At 40.2% G+C, this 24,499-nt stretch overlaps 1 protein-coding gene across 10 annotated transcripts in view; it reads left to right on the forward strand.

Moving 5' to 3' along the window:
• mef2cb (myocyte enhancer factor 2cb) overlaps positions 1 to 23,976 on the forward strand; it is a 262,080-nt gene extending 238,104 nt beyond the window's left edge. For 3 of the 10 annotated variants that reach the window (XM_077522053.1, XM_077522051.1, XM_077522054.1), the window contains 8 exons: positions 6,589 to 6,732; positions 9,703 to 9,892; positions 10,669 to 10,716; positions 16,907 to 17,079; positions 17,843 to 17,866; positions 18,585 to 18,714; positions 19,897 to 20,032; positions 21,133 to 23,976. In XM_077522053.1, coding sequence (XP_077378179.1) covers positions 6,589 to 6,732; positions 9,703 to 9,892; positions 10,669 to 10,716; positions 16,907 to 17,079; positions 17,843 to 17,866; positions 18,585 to 18,714; positions 19,897 to 20,032; positions 21,133 to 21,484 — 1,197 coding nt within the window. In that variant the 3' untranslated portion in view covers positions 21,485 to 23,976. The remainder of the gene's footprint in view (positions 1 to 6,588; positions 6,733 to 9,702; positions 9,893 to 10,668; positions 10,717 to 16,906; positions 17,080 to 17,842; positions 17,867 to 18,584; positions 18,715 to 19,896; positions 20,033 to 21,132) is intronic. The other 7 variants (XM_077522055.1, XM_077522057.1, XM_077522056.1 and 4 more) reach the window with 7 other exon arrangements.
• Positions 23,977 to 24,499: the final 523 nt, after the last annotated feature.

Here is a 24,499-nt window from a genome sequence, read left to right on the forward strand (position 1 = left end):
AATACAAATTGACGAAGTTGATGTTGGTTACCATCATTTTTCAATTGATAACTCGGAGTAGGGATAGACCGATTATCATCATCTTTTTTGAAAATGTGATGGCCGTTTTGTTAACTTGATGGACCTATTGTTTTTGTTTGAAATTAATTGGAATTAATTTTTTAACACGACCAGGATATAACCTGGAATAAATCCCTGACCTGATAAAATTTGAATGTCCATATTAAATGTTACCAAGTGCACCATTTTAATAATATGGCGATTAAAAAAAAATAAAAAATGTTTTCGCATTCCAGCTTCTGTTTATAAATTTTCACCAGTTACATAAAATGAAACAATAACTTGTTTATTAATATTAAATGATATCTTTGGAAAAATACCAATCCACATTTTAAAAAAAATATCTAGAACAAAATATGTTCAATTTCACACAGACACACTGCTAAAACCATCCGTAATTAATGTAGCTTTAAATTTGATTCCAGTAGATTATTTGAAATTTTATGAAAGTGTATGTTTTAAATGTGTCATTGAAAAATATTACATAGAATAAAGAGCCCTTATGTTGCCACAGAACATACACATTCTATCACCATAACAGGTGTGCATCATTGGCATAGCTTCATGTCTTGAAAGAATATGAAACTATTCACTTAATCACACTTACTTAATTGTTTCTTAATCCATTACAATAGCATAAGCAATCATGGTGAACCATATGAGGAAGAAATGTCAGTTATTTTATTCCAAAAAAATATGGAAAACACCTGCTTAAAAGAAAACCTCCGTCAGTACTTTTACAGACTCAAAGTCATTTTCTGAAGTCCATACTGTGTTGGCAAAGACCAACAATGAATAGAAACAAGCTGTTTTTGTGAGCGCTTGTTGCACAAAAGCTGCTGGCTTGAACACATTCAGATACATTGACTGGCCGGTCTGTCGCCAATAGCCATAAACACAATATTGAGTGTGTCGTACCCTTCAGCCACTGCCAAGACGACGGTCAGCAATAAAGAGCTTTCCAAACATAACCCAACAGTTAACACACACGTCTGTCAAAAATAAAGACGAACCCATCAAGCCAACAATGTTTTGACTCTGCTTATGCCGAGATGTGGTGGGAGTCCAGAAAAAAAGGGGGGGTGGGGGGTGGATTACACAGTCGGGCAGAAGGAGACAGACTGAGAAGCAGACTGGGACAGAGAGACGGATCAGAGGGCTGGAGAGGGTGCGAAGGGTGGCAGAATGCCGAACAGAAGGATCCTGCTATGGTGGGCATCAGCTGTCCCTTTCAGACCCCCTGGGGGACAATCAGAATTCACACCCAAATACCCTGCGAGGGTCCTTGGAGTTATTACTCACACCTTGGACTGTGCTAAGGAACTGTTACAATTCAAAACACATTTATTTGACAGATGCTATACAAAGAACTTCAGGAACAAAAGAAAGCGGAATATTCCAAGTAGTTCTTTTCCAAGCAGAATTCAGTCTAATGAGCGGAATGGATTGATACCAATTGTGTTTTAAAGCAACTGAGGCAAAAGTGAGTACACGACTGTTGAATGTCTAAACCAGTTTGATGTCTGACCAACTTCATGATGTCACCTATGCAAATTTAGAGAATAACAGATTTTTATTTTCTCCATAGTTAAATCATTTGCTCTTAAAAATGTATAAAAACGTGCTATTTTAAATATCGCCATGGTCCCAAAAACGTATTTACACGTTTATTTATTTATTTATTTATTAATGGGGTTTTTTCATGCTAGAGCACACTCAAGGCTTTGATGCAGCCTCTGACCTGAAGAGGTCACTTAAAGCAGTGTTTTCAACAGGTTTGGGAATAATGATGAACTTAGCTATATTCTAATGCTAATTGCTGCAAAATGGAAAGAGATACAAATATACTTCTTTTCCTGATGAAAGAAGAGACTTTAATCTTTCTTTTGTTAAGTTCCATGTTTTTAGAGTAATGGAACACAATATTTTGTGGGCCTTGCAAGATCAGTCAAAATCCAGTAAAACAGCCAGGAGCGAAGGGACTTGCTTCAGTGGAACTGGCTCGGCGTGAATGAATTCATGAAGAAAATTAAGTCAAATATTAATCCCTAATGTCAAATGGCAATTCATTTTGGGTTTCTTGTGCGAAGGAAAAAAACAATGACTCTTCTTTTTAATTCTATTCTGACTATCATATTGCCATTGAATCGACTACCAATGACCGATTCTGCCCGTGTAGGCCTTCCCTAACTCTGGCTGAAGAGCTGAAGGGTACTGATGAGACGGATGTCTAAGTATGTAGGCCACCGTGTCTATGCTGTCCCTGTTTGGCAGAGGCCCTGTGACAAGTCGAGTCATGAGGGAGCATCATGAAGAAGGAGTTTAATTAGGAGCAAGCCTCCAAAGGGGCCGCAGAAAGACATAAGAGCCAACCAAGCAAAAACAGCTTTTTTTTTTCCTTCTCTCCCAAGAAGTTATTTTTCTTTCTCCCACTGGCTCACTCTCTTGCACTATGTATAAATATATACAATGACGTGAGGGTGGAAGGTGTGAACACAGCTGGGCCATCTATGGTGATGTGAGCACTGATTGGTTGTTGGGTAGTGTGTCAGCCTTTGGCAACAGGTGTGATGTCGGCAGACAGGTGGTCATAACTGGGATGACTGGCATAGCGCCCTCGTAGCACTCCCTCAAAGTGCTGAGCCCCGCTCGAAAGCTAAGCCCGGGAGGGAGGGCCACATGCTTCCAAGTCATATAACACTCTGCGACCTATCAACACCCAAGACAAGCAGCGCCCTGACCCCCTTTGCGTGACCACCCGCTCTTTAAGTCCTTTTGGGTGCCTCCTTTTCCCTTGGGCAACACTGTTTTTCCTAAAATGGACATGTATATTTGATCTACGGATGGCTGTTTGACTAACTAGAGCAGGTGTTACCAACATGCTGCCCGCGGGCCAGGTAGTCCCCAAGGACCACTTGAGTAGCCCGTGGGCCTCTAAAAATAGCTTGTTTGTGTGTGTGCATGTGTTATTGTTCTAAATAGCACTTCCCAGGAAGCTTTGTAAATTGTTTTTGTTGCCGTCAACCCAAAAATTATCCTTACAATAATATGTTCTATGTAGCTCCACTAGTGTAAACATGGTATTCTGATTAAAGTTGTGGTACTGGAATATGATTAATCAGCAAAATCCACCCCTTTTTATCCATCTCAGGGGGCGGCCATTTTGCCAATTGCTGTCGACTGAAAATGACATCAGAGTTGCTCAATGTTCAGCTTGTGAATTTTTACATGACCAAACTCAGAAGACAGGTGAGCTGTGATTGGTCGCTTCCAGAGCGATGTCATTTTCAGTCAGCAAGTGACAAAATGGCCGACCCCTGAGATTGATAAAAAAAAATTGGTGTATTTTGCGGCTTTGTTCAAGGGATACGTGACTCATTGGGCCATTTTTAACAGTAAAAAGAAAATATTTTATCCAGAATGAATTTGGTAACTTCATTATTTTTCATGTACAATTAATACATTTAAAAACAAATGTTTCCACTTGCTGTCAACTCAACTGAAGATGACGGCCAACTTTGACTCAGTTTGCTGACCAAACCCAGAAAAAGAGGTGAGCCTTGATTGGTTAACTGTTTCTTCAGCACAGGTGATGTCATCTTCAGTTAACAGCAAGTGCAAAAAAATAGTTTTTAAAGTTAATGTACCTTTTTATTAATTCATTCTGGGCAAAAAAAAAAAAAAAAAAAAAAACTTTGCTGCTGAAAATGGCTCAATGAGTCAAGTATCCCTTTCATATTCCACAAACGCAATGTTAAACAAGAATACCATGTTCAGGCAAGAGTTTTTGCATCATTTGTCCTTTAGATCACAAGTTTCGTAAGTTTCGTCAGCATAGTAGCGCATGAGCAAATCATAGTGCTCATGTTGAAAAGCTAGCAGGAGAAACAAAAATGAGATTATTTACCCCCATAATATGAGCAAATGTGCTACTAAGAAGTGCGTATCAAACTTGTAGCACTTCATATGAATCAATACCGAAGAAGTACCTCATAGTTTCAAAAATTTTGGTGACCCTTGAACTGGAGTGGTCTAAATACTGGTGCTGTTACCGGAAGGACTTTTCTTTTCTTTTCTTTTTTTTTTTCTTACCGCAACCTAATTGAGACAGAATCAAGAGCCCCTCTTCAAGGCATGTTTAATCCATTCTTCACAATGAACGGAATTCTGAGCAATCGACTACCAAATGGTCTATCCTGGATTGGTGGAAATATGTGGAAGTTTGGAAGTAAAGTTTTGGTTTGTCATGCGAAAAGCGCAAGGCCACAAGTTCAACTCTTGTCAGTTCAATACGATGCATCGCCAGGACCCCAATGCAACAGCACCAAAGACACAAAAAAAAACTCGAAATTTCACATCTCGTACCTTTGCCAAAAAAGACAGCGTGATGAACCTCTGCAACCCTTTTGTTCTCCTGACTCACACACCTCACATGAAGCGAGCGCGCCTGTTTCACGGCTGCTCTGTTAGAAGTCAGATCTCCTTGCGTTTGTTTGGTGTGATTTCCTGAAGACTGTCAGAGATGTGAGAGATGCTTTCAAATTCTCAATTCCAGATTTCCACTCTATGGGGGGAGATGGGGAGGGTTTAGGGCGTCGGCGAACAAGTGAGAATTCGGAAAAAAAAAAAAAAAGAGTAAGAGGAGAGCCGGTGAATGTTGACACGCTTATACAGTAGCTGCTTCGCCACAAGACGCCTGAGGAATCAAACAGCAATCACGCACACAAAAGGAGCCCTCTAAGTTCACTAAAACCACACTCCAAACAGGCCTTTGTTGTGCTGACATGAGAGATGAGCGGATCGTTATTTGTTTTCTAAGCAGGCAGATCGTTCCCTGTCACCGCCGCTGCCGCTCTTGATGGAGCAGCCAGCATCACTCGTATCTCCTCTGTGAGCCAGCGCCAACACAGACAAACAAATGAGAGGAAGAAGTTCACTGAGATTAACTTATCTCAGCATCTACCTTCCTCCTTTATACACCCACACCACCACACGATCTCTCCCTTCACACACACGCACACACTTCATCAGCATCAAATACAGGGTGTACTAAAGTAAATTTAATTACGCCTGTCTGATATGGAGCCTCAGATGAAAGTAGGAGAGCGCAGTGTGAAGCAATGACTACATAGACAGAAGCAGGCCCGTGATATTCCTCCACTAGACTAATCTCCCTTTATTAAAGCCAGGGGGAGAAGAGACGGAGGAGGGTGGGTGCAGGCTGGTGGTGGGTGGTGGTGGTGGTTAGGAATGGAGTGAGGAGAGGGGGGGGGTCTGCCTTTGATTAGATCTCTAACTGTCAGCTACTGTACTTTCTTCACTCGCATTCTCGTCTTTGTCTCACTTTGCAAATGAACGCGTGTATCAGCGATAGCCTACTTGCTCCAGCGAACACACGCACACACTATGGTCCTTCTGAAATCATCTTTGGTTGTCGTGGTCGTCAACAATATCATCATAAAAAAAAGTGACTTTCTCAAGCAAGGTCTGAGTGGAAGACCTGAGCTCTTAGGGATCTAATGGGGGCAGGTGGCCATCAGGTGGCCAAAATGGAAACTGCTGCCTTCAATCATGCATATGTGTCCTACATCCTACTGGTAATTATTGTTTTTTTTGTTGTTGTTGTTTTTTTTGTTTTTTTGTTTTTTTGTTCTTTGTGTTCATCTCATTGCTTGAAATCTTATAAATATATATATATATATATATATATATATATATATATATATATATATATATATATATATATATATATATATATATATATATTAATTTTAGCACTCAGCAGTTTTGTGTTTTTAACCAATAAAATGGCATTTATTTATTTATTTATTTATTAGAAGCTGTTGATGCAATATTGTGCGGAAGTCGAGGCTTCATTAGGGTTAGGGTGATCTTTTTTCAATAAAATAAAATAAGAAAAAAAGTATGTAAGATGCTGAAATAGCTTAAAAACTGCCCCTTATTCTTTGTATGTTTAGACATTTTGTTATTAATACAATAATAGGTTATAATATTTTTCAAAAGAAAATATATAAACCTGTTCATGTATACAAGTGCACATGGACATGCGTACATTTGCCAGCAACATATGCACATAAAATTCATAGACATATACCATAATACATTACCTGGACATTCAAGGTCCATTCTATGTATTTTTTTTTCATAACTTTTATTAAATTTAACAGTGCTTCAAAGTAAACAATTTTAATTTTATTCGTATTCCAAACCTTCATAAAGTACGTGGCAGCAGTCTTGTTTGTCTTCCTTTAAAGACAAGACAAGAACTTGGATGCCAGGCAGCAACTTTTTCTACCTATATCCTTGTCGCCGAGTGAACATAACATATCACTATCAGTATACATATTAATGTTTATATCACACACACTGAGGGGAGGTTGTTAAACTAAAATGTGAAGGGCCCCAGAGCGGAGCCTTGTGGCACTCCCATTTTGATGTCTCCTGTTCACCTGGGTTTCCTAAAGCATGCAGCCCTTCAACTGTGCTGTGCCACTGCTTTGTTTACAGACGTTGAGAAAGAAGGGCCTAAATGGCTGTGACAGCCCCGACCCCGACGCAGACGACTCGGTCGGCCACAGCCCCGAGTCTGAGGACAAATACAGGAAAATAAACGAGGACATAGATCTGATGATCAGCAGACAGAGACTGTGTGTAAGTACCTCTTGTTGAACCCGAGTCTTCCTCACCTATTTCTTTCCTCTCTCCCCTCCCCCCCGCTGTACCGTTTGTCGCTTCGCCCTCGTCTCCTCGTTTCCGTCATGTCTCCCCCGCCATCCGTCCCTCTTCCCTCCCCTTCTGTGTTGGTTGCGGGTCCCGGCAGGCTTTGAGCAAGAAGGAAAACAAAGGTGGCGAGAGCCCGGAGCTTGAATCCACGCTCATCCTCACCCCGCGAACAGAGGAGAAATACAAACAGATTAACGAGGAGTTTGATCACATGATTAAAAGTCATAAGATTCCTGTAAGTACGGGCGTTTGACGTCAAGCGGCGTCCTCGGCAAGCTAACAAAATGCTGACTGGCCGGTTGGTGTTGTGCTAACCCAGCTAACCGCCATTGTTTGCCACCAGACTAAACACACAAAGTGAGAGTGCGAGTACGACCGCAGATTACAACGTATACATAGAATGGAAAAGATTACAGCTCTCACATTTTGCTTATTGAGGAGAGGTCCTCTAATTTGACATAACTGCTGCCACAAGCAGCAGCCACTTTTGCTTCATAATTGCAGTTTCTCTCATTTAAACGCACTGGCTTCCCCACCGTGAACCCGTTCCCCACGATGCCTTGCTCACTGCAAAAAGAAGAGCAGAAAATTTAAGAAAAAAAATAGTAAAATAAAAATATTAAATACCGGGTAAGCAAAATTATCTGCCAACAGGATAATTTTACTTAAATTTACCTGTACGATTTTGAAAAAAAAAATAATAATTATAATAATACTAGGCCCATATCAACCACAGCGGTCTTGAAAATTGCATTCTTTAGACAAAAACAAGTAATATTGACTTTTTTTCAAGCTGTAATATATATAGAACAATTTTCTTAAAATACATGTGTATTCATTTACAGTTGGCCATCTTAGCCTGAGTGTCAAGCAGCAGGTCCCGTTTTTAATTCTTTGATATGACCCAGCCAGGGAGTGAACCCACAACCTCCAAGTCTGTGGGAAGACACACTATCACTACTGAGCAGGTGGTACGTTTACTGGCAACAGGGACAATGAGCTTAGTAAATATAAAAAGTGATTTTTAGGGAGATGGGGGGAATGCTTCCATTAACGAGCTATATTGCAGTTTTGTTTTCAGACTTCAAAATCTTAAAATAAGAAAATTCAACTTATGAAACCCCAGTTCAGGACCTTTGATGTTGCTTAGTCATCTTAAAATGTGTAAAATTTTCATTTTAAGCCTCACAGTACTTGAAAACTGTCTGTTAACACTCAATGCTAAGACTGCTCGATCAAAAAGATAAGTATCATAAAATAAGCCTAGGACTATTTTAAGTAAAAATACTTGTCAAAACAAACTAAATTTGGGCTAAATTTAAGAAATTATATCTTACTTAAGGAGCCTGCATGTACATGAGTGTAATATTAACAAAGACGATGCTCCTAAATACAGCATGGCAACTGCTGGAAGGTAGTTTTATTAAAACCACACGATAAAAGTGGCTTTGTGTAAACGGACCCTTCCCTCCATTCACAAAGTGACATATTGGAATGGTTACACGGGAATATACAGTAATTCTACGGTAGATAATTTCGAGGAGAACAGTAGTGTCTGACAAAACCTCGCATGAAAGGAGGCGAGATGTGGTTTGGGGAGCTGGGGGCGGGCGGTGTGGCTCTCTGGGTGAGATGCGTTTGCGATCGGCGCTGCTGGGGTAGGAATCGGGGTGCGGTGTGGGGGAGTGTTCAGCACAAAACAAGTGGCAGTTCAGTGTGTGGTCAGGGTGGCTGCCAAGCCCTGGGCCTCTCCGGATTGCTGGGGACTGCTGAGGGGGGAGCGTAAAGGAGGAAGATGAGTGAGAGCAGGAAGGATGGCACCCGTTAAATGACTGTTTGGAGGCATGTGCGGTCTGATGAGATCCAGTTTAAGAGCTTTTTAAAAACAGGGTGTCAACATTCCTTCAACAGCATTTTATTTTCCTAAATTAAATCCTTAACTACCCTTTAAAAATACAGCCAATCCTTGATTGAGATTCTGGTAAGTCTAGAAAACTGTACATAAATGTTTTCATTTTATATATATGAAGAATAGACCTTTGAGCAAACCAGAAACAACAAACAAAAATAAAAGTTACAAAACCTTTAGACACTATCAACAGCAGCTCAGTATGTATTTCATATAAACCCAGCTGGTCTCAGACTTATGGCTGTAATTTAGAGCCCTATTTTCTACTTCCTAAAGCTAACATGCAGAATCCAACCACTTCCAGGGCACTCCCAAGGTTAAGCCTTTGTGCTAAGTGACACAAAAAATGTCACCCCCCCCCCCAAAAAAAAAAAAAAACGAGGCACTCTTATGTTACTGATGGGGCTGCACGTCATCTGAGTAAATACCATTAATGCTTTACATTAGCGCCATGAAATAAAAAAAATAAATCATTTCAGATTAAACTCAGAAGCCCTGCCACCTCAGAGAAATTTAGCCAAAAAAAAAGCATTGCAGATTCATCATTTGGCCTTTCAAATCTGTGTGTGTCATGTATTTTATTTATTCATTGTCATAAACTGTGACATAATTCCTGGAGTAGAAATGGACGACGTGTCTCTCCCTCCAAATGAAGAAAGTGACTAGTTAGCTCGTTAGAGTAATTGTGCTTTTTCCAACCTATCAGTTGACTTAAGAGCCTGTTGGGTTATTGTGGCAGCTGTTTTCTCGGCAGTACTTCCCTCAAGCACCCACTCGTTACTGGTTTGTGATCTTAATCTTCTGCATGGATGTCTGATGTTAGTTTTTCCATTCAAGCTTTTGGCCTTTCACTGTGTTTTATTCTTCTAATTTCCCTTGACTGTGTCCTTTTTATTTCAACAATGTGGTCTTATTTGTCTCTTGTTCAGGATAACTTGCAAATCTAATCAAAGTGGCCTCCCTTGTCTCTGCCCGCCTCTTTCTCACAGCAGGCCATGCCCCCGTCCAACTACGACATGCCCGTGTCCATCCCCGTCAGCAACCAGAACAATCTCATCTACAGCCATCCCGGTGGCTCTCTTGGCAACCACAACCTGCTACCGCTGTCGCACCATGGACTACAGAGAAACAGCATGTCGCCCGGAGTTACACACAGACCCCCCAGTGCAGGTAACACAGGTAGGGGGCTACATGCGCATGAACCCTGTTGTACCATCTTTGGCACGCGCGACACAACTAAAATCTTCTCACTTTCCATCGTACATCCGATTGAACAGCAGGTCAATGATCCATCTGGTAATCCTCAGTACATTCAGTCTTTTTTTTTTTTCTCGCCCCATCTCAACTGGGAATGCTCCAGTCCTTACCGTAGTGATCCTCAACAGAATTAGCGGTGTTGAAAACGGAAAGAAATTGATCATCTCCAAAATGGATGATTCAATGTCATTTTTCATCTCATTACATTGTGTGGTTGATTTGAACTGACTGGACTAGTTGTCTGGCCCCATGTACAGTATAGCCTTTTAGCGTGCTGGTGACATAAGGAAATCAAGTCTGTTGGTTTGTTATTGTTGTCCAAAGTCCTTTTTCTGTCCCACTGGTCTGGAGCCTTCAGCCCACACCCTCACCCTGTCATTACAACTGGATGCGAGAAGCGCCAGCACAAAACTAAATATGAGCTTTGGAGCTTGCAGCATCCACACCAAACCACACAAGTTCGGAACCCTCCCACCCGTCCACCTAACATGGCTTAAAAATAATAATGTGTCATTTTTCTTGGACGACAGCGTCCAGTTGCTTGGTGTGTTTGAGAAGGAAGTTTCTTTTCTTTTTCTGGTAGCAATATGAATTTTGATGCACCAAACTGAGCACCATGTTAATGTGCCTGTGAGTCGAGTAGTTGTAACATGCGTCCTCGGCCAAACATTCACCCATTCATTTCTTTGCGTTTATAGGTGGCCTCATGGGTGCTGACCTCACCACTGGCGCAGGCACCAGTGCTGGTAAGAATGTCCTCTCACTCTCACCCCATTGTCTAGCAACTCATACAAGGTATCCACTCACCCACTCGAGGCTGTAAAACACATGACTAATATTAACCCAAACCCAAGTGGAGATTTTGTCCGTGATGTGTTGATGTTAGTGGTGGTCGGAGTTCATCTGGGAATGTTTACCCAGTGCTGGGGCTGTGACACATCCTGCCCCTGTTGAGTTTAGCAATAAATTCATACAAGACAGGGAGGAGGGAGAAATGAAACGTACTTCCTGATGAGGTGAAGAGAGGCGTTATACCAGGCTTTTGAATACATCCATTTCTTATATCCAATGTATGTTTTTATAACAGTACTGTACCTATCAACATGTAACATATTTTAATATTTAATTTTTTTCCCCCTCTTGAGTCAATTTCATTCTAAAGAAAATTCACAGTTTCATTTTAGCATAACTTATTATTGTAAGCTGATTGTTGCTTCAACTTGCTTGGTGCTTATAAGTCACTCAGAGGCTGGACCAATTTGGCGAAAGTATATTTTATTTGGCGAATTTAATACAAACATTAATATTCTATTCAATTACACGTTTAGAACAGTGGCTTAAGTTTTCAAACATTCTACACAATGTACAACCTAAAAAAATAAGCCTGAGCTTTTATTTCTTAAAATGTGTACTGTATTTATAATATTGTAAGCGACTGTAACTTTATGCATTATTTGAACTTGGGATGTTATCCACTTTTTTTTTTTTGACAGATACCAGTATTGGAACGCAACTCTTGAATAGTCAACGATACTGATACCAAGTACCGATACCACTAGTGCTTTTGATACATATTGTAATATTTCCCCCAGAAAAATAAAATAAAACTGATATTAGTTCCTGACCATAAAACATCCACAAAAGGGCGGTTCATACTGGTATCAGCTGGCCTCATAAGTACCGATATCTCAGAATAGGGTCAAGTTTCGGCCTGATACTGATACCTGGTATCGGTTCTTGCCCGTCCTTAATTTGATTTAACACTGAAATTAAATATCAGTACATTAAGAACCATTTTACCTAAAATGTGAATTCAAATTCATTGCAAACATAATGTAAATAAAATTCAGTGAAACACAAACTCAAGAACTATAGTTATAAAGGACATGGCGGGGCACAGAGAAACCATGTGAGGAAAAACACCCACGCTTTTCCTTTACCTCAACTAGTACTAGGTAATAAATACAGGTGTGAATACTTTTGGAAATATAACTCAGTATAAAACAAAAATTCTCTTGAATCAAAAATCACTTTAACAAAAAAAACAAACAAAAAAACATTTGGAGGTTAACTGAACAAATAAATTGTAGGCTGCTCGGGGGAATATTGTGGTTGTCTACAACCATTTTAAGCTCTTTGTGTCGCCTTACAAGCAGATTTTTACTTCTTCTCCACACATAAACAGCTACCATATGTCTTGTAACCAAATTAATGCAGTGTTTTAGTGTGTGACCATACCCGAGAAGAAAAAAAAAAAGTCTATGGAGCCTACAGAGATTTCAGCAAAGCAAAAAAACTTATGTAAGCAAATGTAATGTTTTAGCTTCTGTGTGCCAATAGGTTCGTCCCTCGGGGCATGTCAGGCCAAAGTTTATGGCAAAGAGACCCCCATTTAAAGGGTGAAATTTTATAGCCTCAACATATTTTACAGTGTAAAACTGGAGGGAAGGGGAGGAGGTTGCGGGGTGGTGGCTTAGTGGGGCACAGCTGGGCAGCCCCGTCTGGCCCCCGGGGCTCCGTCATCGGGGTCACTGCTTGGTTTCTCTGTCTGGTCGCTCGCCGCGCGCACACAACAGGATCGTTTATTGTGGCGCGTGTTCGTTCGACGGCGTGTTGCGCAGCAATGCTTCCAATGTACTCTTTGTATCACCGGGGCCGAGGAACAGAGGCGCTCTGTGAGGAGTGCGGCGCGTCGCTCAGCAGCGGCAAAAAACACGCCGCGGAGAGAGAGACTTGTGCGAAACTAAAAGATTCCATTCAAAGGGCCCTTAAATCATATCTAGAGGCAGAGTAGAAGGGGGGGTGGAGATAGTGGGGGCGTGCGGTGATGAATATCCACTGGTGCTTTGAGGCTTGTGTGCGAAGGAGAAACAGCAGGGCAACACAGATGGAAGTGTTATGTGAACTTGGTCGGTCATTGTAATGATGAGTGAGTCAGTGTGAGGTGGCTCCGCCGCAATCGTCTTATTATTAATGAAAAGATTTTAACATTCCTCCTCTGCTCACAAGTTTGGATCACAATTGTACAAATAGCTGTCAGGTGTTTCTTGTGTAACAGTCTCAAGAAAAAACGAGTTGTGTGTTTGTGTGTGTTTCCACAGATGTCATGGTTCCACTGTCTGTAAAGAGACAAAATGACAGCAAACTCCCACATGGGATTGCTATTACCTGGGGTCCCCCTGTAGTGGCAGCATTGTAAAAAAAAAAAAAAAAAAGTTGTTTTGTGCCTAAATCACACACACACACACGTATCAGATTGTTTGTTAATTCCATTGTTCTAGTTGTTTCATGGTCTAACTTTTTTTAAACACAACTAGGCCCTTTATTGGCAAAAATTCAGCTTGAATTGTCATTTTGCTAAAGTGGAGCTCCCAAAAGTAGTTCAAACATAGTTCAAACTCATAGTTCAAACTCATAGTTCAAACATATGACGGGCCATTTCTTTTTAAAAAAAAAACAAACAAAAAAACAAACACCTTTACTAAATAACATTCAACAGCTGAATCAATCGAATCCGCGCTGTGACCATCTCTGGTTTGTGAGCACAGAGCCTTACCAGTGAGCTAAAACTTTGGGCCAACACAGGATAGGTCTTTACTTGAATGTTTAGGAAGTGAGGTACATAAAAAAACTTTTTATTTTTTTTTTATTTTTTATATAACAGCAATAACATGCACACACAAATTATATTGTTTTTTTTTTATTATTATTATCATTATTATTATTATGTTGTGTTGTTAATGCACGCACACATTGAGTTCCTACACATATTGACTTGCTTCACAGGCATATTACGTTCCTCTTCATCTGACAATTAGTGTATATTTTAAACATAGAAGGGCCAAAACATCCCTAATAAAAATTAAATTGCACAAAAATAAAAAATAAAAAATTGCCGCCAGAGGGTGCTAGAAATGCAGAAATGGAAATCAACCTGACTTTTTTTAACAGATGTGTTGCATTTAAATATCGTGAACATGACGACGACGATATTGTGGCAGTTTTAATATCACGATATCACGATATTGTGCTTATCGTTACATCCCTACTGACTATATGACTTCTGGCTTGGCTGCGTGCTAGCGCTTCCTCTCCAAGAAGTTGGTCGCAGCCGATGTCGCGCAAGCGGCGTGTAGCGTGTCGTGGCTGTCACGTCTGTGAGTTGAGTCCGAGCATCTGTCCCCGAATCAGTGGGGATCAAACAACGAAATGAAAAGACTTGACTCACAGTTGTCGTTTCGTTTGCTTAATGACTTGATGATTTCACTTGTGAAGTGCTTCAAGGAGCCACTGGTGATCATCGAGCAGTGATAATTGACTGGACGCCAGCCATCTCCACATGGTGGCAACACACAGATGTCTGATTGAGGCCTTAACCAACATGCAGCCCGCGCGCCGTCCCGACCAAACGCTGTATTCATGTCGCTCCCCCGAGCTCGTTTTCATCTCTGCAGAAACACCGAGGCGCGGGTTATTTACCAAAAGCGTGTGTATACGCGTGCTGTCAATGTGTTTTAGGAGTGTGTGAGGTCTCATTCATCCATCTCCACATGCACCCACTCCAGCTCACAAAGGGCCAGCCACGAGAATGAGAGAGCGGGAAAGCTGAAGAGGCAGCTGCCACTTTGCTAATGCGAGGATGGAGATGGCTCCCATAGAAAACAAGCACGTGCATCCATATGCATCGCTCGCTTTTTACTTCCAAACGTACAAAGATGCAGCTCTCACGCGCGACGGCCCATCCGCTAAATATGCGCCGCAGCGTATATTAACAGAATGACATCACACATGATGAAGCGCCCACACATGAGCTTAGCGCACACGCCATTTTTTTTATAATTCGTTCCCCCGTCACCGCTAGCGGTCGTTTACTCTTCAAACTGTTCAAATTGTGCTTTTTCAGACTTTTCATTTCCAAACAACAAAAACCTCGCTCTCAAATTAAACAAAGATCAGCAAGGGAAATTGCCCAGGAAGACATCTGCGACTCATTTTCCCCCCGGAGTATATGATTAGGAAATTCATTTATGTCTAACGTATAATTCCTGCCTGTCTTTCAAGTGGGAAAGTCCACACTGCGCCCTGTGTTCTAGCCCTTGGAAGAAGGAAAGAGAAGTAAAAAAAAGGGGGCGGGGGGCAGCTTTGCGGGATTGGGTTAGAAACAAAGAATATGTTGCTCACAGGAATGCTTCCCTCCTATTTTTTTTTGTCTTTATGATATTGCGAGGTTTTCACCGCATCGTTTTTCAAGAGGCAAAAACGTGCGCTGCACTTGTGTTCTGGTTGCAGAGCTGGTGGCAGCCCCAAGGGAGGGTCTTTTTTTTGTGTGGAGCAACCACACGTTTACTCGTGATGGCCAAATGATGGGCCCCTTCCCGCTGTGGTCGTGCTACCCGTAATTTGATGTTTTTACATGATTCACTGGCTGTTGCCCGGGCACATGTAGCCTTAACTGACTGTGACAAGAGTTGGAGGGAGGAGGTCCGCTTTTTGTGCAGCCGCCAAGTAAATGATACGACCACTCGAGGGGTCCTCTGACAGAAAGCAACGTTTCCATGGCTCATTTAGCCAAATGACAGAAATGACTGGGGGGGGACTTTAAAGGACTGCAAGGTGAAAATGGAATATTGTGGATCCTAATTATCTTACCACGCAGGATTTCCAAGAGTTGTTCAACTCTGGGATCTGATTTGGCAAGAATTGAACTTAAAAATCCTCATTTTTCTGTATATTGTATGCCTACATTTGATCATGAATATTCATTCCATTTTCCAAGAATGTTGGGGATTTTTTGACAAATTATACAAAAAAATATATTTGACCACATATTTTGTTAGATTATTATTATACAGTGTGACAAAAAAAGGGGGAACTTTTTAACAATCCAATTAAAAAAATAAAAAATAAAAAAAAAAGTGCTGGAAGAAAAATATTTTATTGATAGTAATTGAAACCGCAAAAACATGCTTTTTAAGAAACAATGTTGGAATTTATTTTTTTTTTTTAATTATGTCCTGTTGATGACATCCCCCTGTACAAATCCATTGAAATCTGTTGTTGAGATTCCTCAGGGACTGCTGCAACATCTCAGGAAAAAGTTCACGTTTTCTTTTTTTTGGTTTTTTTTTTTTTTTTTTTTTTTTTTTTGGTCATCCTGTATATTGTTTAATTATGATAACTCTGTAAGCCATACCATACTAAGTAAAATCATGGCTCAGGCCAAAACATTATGGTTTCTTCTTTGTGGCGTGGCGGTTTTGTGTGCAGGTCTTCTTTAACCCACCAAACTATTAAAAAATAATAATAATATTGAAAACATAACATCTTGGACAGAGGTCATAAGAAGACTATTTCTAAATTAAAAGCAAATTCTTGGGGTCCTATTTTCATTCTCCGGTGCAAAGCACAGTCTAACTGTGTGCATGGGTGGAGTTTTCGTTTGTTTGGCACAGTTAGAAAAGGCTTATTTGTTGTTAAATGAAAATATAAGTGGTGGGTTTATCCTCACACCAAACCAAGCTAAATCCATCCATCCATCCATTTCCTTAACCGCTTACTCGCCACAAGTGTCCGGGGCCAAACTAAACCCTCCACTAATTTTGAGTGAGTTTGTTTTGTCTGAGGGTTTTTGTCAAATCCTGCTAACATCAAATTAACAGATGGTGATTTCTTTGTTAATGATGGAGTACACATACAGTATTGTTTGCAGCAAGTGGACTTTGTAACTTTGTGTTTTGGATCAATAGCCATTTTTCATATTATATTTATATACCCGTAGGCCTATAAACTATAAACACATTTTGGGAAATAATAGGCCACAAGAAGATTTGTGTGACTTTTCATTGGCCTTGGAGGTGTTCAACTTGCCGATTCCTACTGTGCTGCCATATTTTTTCAATGTTTCTGACTCTGCCCATCTTTCCTTTGCCTTGCCAGGAAATGGATATGGCAATCACCGCAACTCACCCGGTCTGCTGGTCTCTCAGGCCGGCATGAACAAGAACATGCAAGCAAAGTCACCCCCGCCCATGAATTTAGGCATGAACAACCGCAAACCCGACCTCCGTGTTCTCATCCCGCATGGTGCCAAGAACAACATGCCCTCCATTGTGAGTAAACTCGACCATCTCCTTGTGTGTGTGTGTGTTTTTTTATTTATTTATTTATTTATTTATATTTGTATCAGACTTCCGGCCCTAGTCTATGTGTGGTTATCAAACTTTTTTATATCAGATAAAAATATCAAGTACCACCATATTGACCAACATTAAAATAAGGTAACAGGGTAGGCCCAAGTGTCCATCAAAAACAAACATTAGCACTGCACTTACTCTATGAGAAGAGAAAATCCATACTGAAATATTAATTCAAATCAAAAATTACACTTGCGTGTTTAAAAACATGTCTTAAGGTCTAAAATGCAAAATCAGTTTTTGGTTTGTATTTTTAATTCAGTATTTTTAATTTATACTATAATGTGAGAATTTTTGTGATTGGTTGATTATGCACTGTTTTAATAAAGTTGAAATATTTTTGTTTTCAGAAACAATCCTCTGTTAAATGCATTCCAAATGACTTTTTATCAGATGCAATATGACTGCATTGTGGGTCCCAATTGACCAGGTGAAATCAATTCAAGCGTAACTTTTGTTTGCATATAATGAAACATGTGAGGGAGGGTCCTACTAATAAATTGTTCATTCCAACTTTACGAGTAACAACGTCTGCTTTGACCATTTTTTCTTTGTCATTTTCCATGGTGAATGTAGTGTAGCAATAATTTTAGTAGCAGTTTCTACTTTAGATAGACAACTAGTCGCCACTTTCGACTCACTAATTTGAATTTATCACCCTCCACTTTAATGCCCTCAGTCTGATGATGTCGATCTGCTATTGGTAAGTGCGCAAATCTAGAACATCCCAGCAGCCACCCCCAAATCAATGATGATGTCCAATTACTGCAGAAACAGTCGCTTTTTCTTTTTTTAATTTTTGCTGCTACTAGATTATAAGAGCCTGACATTTGTGAATCCAGATAACTTTTCCCATCTCCGGTTAAATGTAGTGCAAGTAGGCTGTTTTTTTGTTTCTTTTGCTTTGTAGGTCACATAGTGCCCTCTAGTGGTGTGTGACTGTAACAACACGTTGACCTGACATCCAATTTCCTAAGTTTGAGTTGACATTTAGTTTCTGCCTTTCACTTGTCTGTGTGCAAACGGCCATGCAACGCACGCATACAATTTTCAGTGCTTATTACTGTGATTGTGTGGCGCTTTCTTTTTTTGCATCTTTCGCCGGCAAACGCTCACCTTCGCCACCGAAAAGTGCGTCATCTCCCTTTGCCATCGCTACCCCGCGTTGCCTGGGAGACAGATGGTGTTACTATAGCGACAGTGGGCCCTCGCTAAGGGTAAATGACAGGGTTGGCTGGGTTCAGTGCGTGTCACGCAATTGCTTCCCCGCGCTAGTTGGCATCGCATTCATTTTCCCGGCATCTGTTGAGTGAAAGAAAGGAAATGAAAAAGACGAGTAACTTTCTTGCTTTGCTGTCCATTAAATGTTCTTAAGTCTGTTTTTTCTCATCTCCTTGTTCACTACTTTTTTCCTTTCACAGAACCAGAGAATAAACAACTCCCAGTCTGCTCAGTCATTGGCCACTCCAGTTGTGTCAGTAGCAACTCCAACTCTGCCAGGACAAGGCATGGGTGGCTACCCATCGGCCATCTCCACTTCTTATGGTACAGGTATGTATATACCGCAACATTTATTAACACTGGTATGGACTTTGTAATTAGTCATTTAATCATAAGGCACTTAATATATGATCATTATAAAACTTTTTTGTAAATAAATACCGCCATTACAATATGACAACTTTTCATATTTTGGAAAATAAATGCTTTGAGTGGCAATATGTGTATTTTTATCTTGTCAACCTCTTTATGCGAGACCACTGCAAAATGACCAGATTTTTGGTTAAAAAAATAAATAAATAAAAAATGGCTGAATACCATAATAATTAAAGTATATTGCTCTTAATATTTTTGATTGTCTGTCACAATTTCAATATATTTTTATTAAATGATGTTTGAGACCACTTTTTCAGACCAATGCCATCTCTTGAGTAATCACCGATACCAATATAAAGAACCAATAACACTAGTATACGCTTGACGCATAAAATTTCCCCTAAAAAGACGATGACATCATTTTAAAGAAAAACCAATATAGCATATTCCTTAAAATTGCATGAAGTTAATGGAGTTTTCTCTTCTTCTAATTTCTAATTTGTTGATCATAAAACAGCCACAAGAGGACAACTGATGGTAGCAGCTGCCATCATGAGTAGTGATACCTTAAAATAAGGCTGGTATCGGTAGTCACTCATCCCAATTTTTTTTTGCTTTATCTGTATTTAAAGCAATAATTATTTAGAGTACAACTAGAGGAAGCACCCTAGAATAGATTTATAGTATTTATTTGCAGATAATTATCAAAATACAAAAAAAAAGTAAGTATTAAATCTAGTATTTTTTTTTTCTAGAGCTGTACATGTGTTTAAATTAAAGCATGGATCAAAATATGTAGTACCCTTTTCCCACTGCAGGGCCCCCAAAGCCAAATTGTGACTTGGGAAAACAATACATAATTTTATTTATTTAATGATACATCGAATGTGTCAATCACAACACCTTGTATAAATAGTAACGGTATAGATGCTGCCAAAATCTTAATCCTAGTGTTCAGTAAATCTGGCCTTGAATTATCCCTCGCGTTTGACATGTTGTTCAACATTTGAACAGAAGAGGGTGCTGTTGTCTCACAAATAAATCGAGAGGTTAGGAATGGTTTACTTATTCAAGCAAGCTGCATGCTCTTTGCTACTTGCACACATCATCACTAATTATCCCCCTCCCACTTTACAGAGTATTCCCTAAATAGTGCAGACTTGTCATCGCTGTCCGGCTTCAACAGCGGCAGTTCCCTGCACCTGGGCTCAATGAGCGGCTGGCAGCAACAACACCTTCAGAACATGCAGCATTCGGCCCTCGGACAGCTCGGGTGAGTGTGTGCAGCGCCGGTCCGTTTGAAATGCATGGTTCATCACACACGGATGATGTCACACCCAATAGAGTGTACAGTGGTACGTCGACTTACCAGTTGTTTGAGTTTTTCGCCGTCACTCAGCTGACTTCTTGCTGTGAAACATTTTCAAAAGAGAAGTTTTGTTTTAACCCGCTAACATTGGATATTTGAACGCAGGTTTAGCAACACATAGACAGAATACAACAATACTCACGTTCATGTATTTTTTATCCTCTGCAAAACGTGATTATTTTTACTGCAGCCTACTGAGCATTGGTGGCATGTCCATCTGTCTCACTGTCTGTATTATACTGCCCTCTGGAGGCCAAGACACCCAAACCAGACAATCTTGAAGCACAAATGGTTTAATTCTTTTCATTCAATTTAATCTTATTAATTTGTTTGAATTAGAGGTGTCAAAATGAGTGTGTTAATTTTCAGTTAGTTATTTTAACGCCATTATTTTTTTTAACGCATGATTAATTACCCTAACTTGGAAAGTACTGGGGGAATTCCAGTCGCAACGCAGCAGACACATCCACATCAAAATTTAGCAGTAATAAGTATAATAATAATTCATATTTTTGTGGAGACTGGGGTCGCGTTGTATTTTACAATTTTAAAATGTGCAGAATTTCACAAGTTAATTGATGCAATGACAATGCAGGCATATTTCTATTAACATTTTTTCCACTTTTATGTTAACAAGACGATGAAAAATTATTGAAAAAGTATTTTATTGTACATTTAGAACAGAAGTCGTGCGATTATTTTATCGTAATTGCCTGACACCCCTAATATGAATAAAATAAAATACTGTAAAGTGCCATTTTTCTTATTCTAAAATGTTGCTGTTTTATGGGGAGGCTGGACGGGATTAACGGCAAGAAATGTTTTGTTTTATGTTTCGTGCATGGACACCAGTCGAGGCACCACTGTACCGTATATATCACCCATTTTTTGTTTTTTTCCAAAATCTTCACAGCACAAATATGACACCTCTTGTAAATCGACAAATGCATGTTGGTGTGCTCTGTATCTCTGTAACACCTTTCCTTTCCTCTTCCTTCCTACAGAAATTGCTCTAGCTCTCACTTATGTCAGGGTTCAAATCTCTCCCTGCCCTCTGCTCAAAGCCTGCACATCAAGTCCGAACCTGTTTCTCCTCCTAGAGATCGCACCAGCAGCACACCGGGGGGCTACGGTGGTGGTGGGGTAGTACCCCCCCAGAACCCCTCATCCCGCCAGGACTCGGGACGCTCGCCGGTCGATAGCCTGAGCAGTTGTAGCAGCTCCCACGAAGGCAGCGACCGCGACGAGCACAGGAACGAGTTCCACTCTCCTCTGGGACTGGCCCGGCCCGCCCTGGACGAGCGCGAGAGCCCCTCCATCAAGCGGGTGCGCCTGTCCGAGGGCTGGGCCACATGATAGCGTAAATTAACCCCAACTCCGCCCCCGACCCTCAATAACAACAGCTCAAATCATCTGACAGCCCCTCTCAAAAGTCTACAACTATTTTTGTTTTTATTTTTGCTGAGTGTGTGTGTGCGCTATACATATGACATCACATAAACCGGTGGGCTCTTGTAGATGTCATTCACGGGGGAGGGGGGGTGTTTTTATTCTATTTTCAGTTGGGGGACTCTGCATAAATTGCTTTGCGTGTGGATCAAACCAATCACCAATGCATATATCTTGACACCTGTGTACATATATGCATACCGCCAACAACAATAGTCAGGTACTCTGTTTTCATGCAAGTTTCAGTTCACCGCAGAGAATCATCAGTGACGAAAAAAGACAAAAAAAAGAGCATTAACATGAGTGCATGAGGACAACACCTTAGCACGACAAACACGCGTGTGTACAGTTTCAGTTTCATCGCTATGTACCGTCTCCTTTGAAAAAAAAAATACAAAAAAAAAAACAACAACAACTGTGTGTTAACTTTAGATGATGTCATGTTGCAGGTTCAACGTATTTATGTAAATAGAGGTCGAAAGGGGGGGTGAAGAAGTTGCCGGACATTTCAAGATTTATTTACTCGCTAAAGGAAAAGCTAATATGCAACATTTGAAGGACTGTACAGGTAATCGGACCCCAACGTGTTTGGAACGTTTGGTTATATAAAAAAGTGGGTTGAGGGAGGTGTGGCGTGACGACCACCCTCCGATCCAAGAGTTTGCGTAATCAACAAGCCTCTGGATCTAGTAGTAACTATCAGTATTATTAAAGGAAAAGAAAAAAAAACAATTGTACGATACACTTGCTTATATTTTCATATGAAAGGAATACAATGCAAAGCATTTTTGTGGCTTTTTGTAGTTTCTATAAGCCAGAATGTGTTTTTGATAGCTTTGCTAATAAGAGAAGGATAGTGCACCCCACCCGGTTGGGGGGGAGATGGAGGGGGGGGGTGAACGGGCTTTGGAGCCCAAAGCCATGAAACCGACTTGAGATCCAATGCTTTGCTGAACTGTTTTATCTTTGTAGAGGTTTGTTATTAAACGTGTATTTCTAATTATATATAATAATGGTAATATTAAGAATCTTTAAAAAAAAAATCTGTGAAATTAACATGCTTGTGTATAGCTTTCTAATATATAAATATATATAATAATTTTTTTTGTTGGTTTCTTAGTGGAGTTTCTATGTGCAGTTGCACATGTTGTTTTGGTTTGTTTCAATTGAGCCCTGAGCAGAGCTGGTGTATTTCCTGCAACTTTTTGGGCTCCAACACAAGCAGTCAGTGCAGAAGCAAAGTGAGGACGACAAAAGAAATCACACTGACGTCCAATTACGTCTGGCCCAACATGCATTTGATGTCTCACATGTTTCATCCTTAAGCTCAATTAACTTATTGAACATGACCTTGTTTTCCCTTACACGAGCTCAGCTTGTCGTGTCCTGGCTCAAGCAGTACAATTTCCCTCGTGAGCTATTTAAGTAATAACATTTTGCAAATGGAGGGTGAGGAATAACCTCATATCATTTGTGGGCCTAATTTGATTCCGTATCTCCTCGAGTTGAATTATTTTCAAATAAAACATCATTTGCTACAATTTTGACGGCTATGTAAGGAAAATGTGATCACCGGTCGCTAATTTCTGATCGATAGCTGTTTTGATTAGCCAAACTAGCCACTTATCTCTGCCTCGGAGTCATGTATCTGCTGTCATTTAAGTGTTATGATATTTCAATGTGCATATTTCATGCAGGTTCACTATGTTGTTACTGTATAGTCTGTGCATTCAAACAGGGGCAGAGCCTCTTTAGCAGTGTTCTTCTCACTCTTTTTTTTTTTTTAATTCAGTACAAAAAGGCTGAGAGGGAAAAACAAAAGATGTTTGAGGCGAGCAAGTGGAGAAACCAAAGCCAGTGGCATTTGTGTGTTGTAAACTTCTTATTTTCACATTCATTTATGTTTTTATTTTGCAAGCATTGAAACATGACAATAAAAAAAAAAAAAATGTTCAAATGTACAAATTCTTTCACACTTCAATTCCACTCCAGTCCAGTTTGACTTTGTGTGTTTGTTTTGTGAGAAGTGCATGCATCAAGAAGTCACGTGACACAGTAATTAACATCTATTTATATTCAATCCCAGCTTCAGCTATTGCCAACATGTCCTGGTGATTAATTAGAGTCGAAAATTAACCAAAGACATGAAGCGTATTTATATATTTTTTTCTTGTGTTGTTGCATTTAATTTGTTGTCATCTGTTGATCAGTTGTATCGTCGTTGAGATAAGAGATTAAAAGTAATGCTGGTACCTCCAAATGACCCAAGCAGTACCTCAGCTGATGTATTGTCAAGTCACTTTGCAGTGCAAAAGGGAGAGCATCCACCTGTACAGCCATGTGTAATAGCATATCCCTCTCTGTTAGTCCACATTGTGTGGTTTATTTAAATCTTAAAGAAAAAAAAAAGGGGGGGGTCTTTTTCTGTTCAATGCTTAAATCGTCAGTCAGTAGTGTGAAATGTAGCTTGTGTCAACCCCGAGACAGCTTTGGAGACGTTTTGTGCGGATATGAGCGGCTTTCGGCGGCATAAGCTGGCCTTTGTCGCCACTTGAGACTCCCGTTGATGGTGTTTAAAATCAAAGTCCACGTGTGTGGACTGGACTGAGCTGGAGAGGCTGGAATATATACAAGTCTCCTCGGCTGAGAGGGAGTGGAATTGTTTGTACTTTGCAGAGATTTCAGTAAACTTACTGGCTTTCTTAGTTATCCTCATTGTGACTTGGTGTGACTTCATTGTGTTGGACTCGTTTCTGCATGCATCCACGTCACAATGACCTCTTGTTTCAGTGCAGACTTCCGACACGGGAAGGTCGTGGAAAAAAATAAATGGTGACAAAAGCACATTTTGGGCCAATATTAGAGTGTTCTCTCTTAATATTGCAGCGAAGGCATTTCTTCCAGTCATTAAAATAAAACTCA

Source organism: Festucalex cinctus, chromosome 5, assembly GCF_051991245.1.
Source record: "Festucalex cinctus isolate MCC-2025b chromosome 5, RoL_Fcin_1.0, whole genome shotgun sequence".
Classification (NCBI taxonomy): Eukaryota; Metazoa; Chordata; class Actinopteri; order Syngnathiformes; family Syngnathidae; genus Festucalex; species Festucalex cinctus.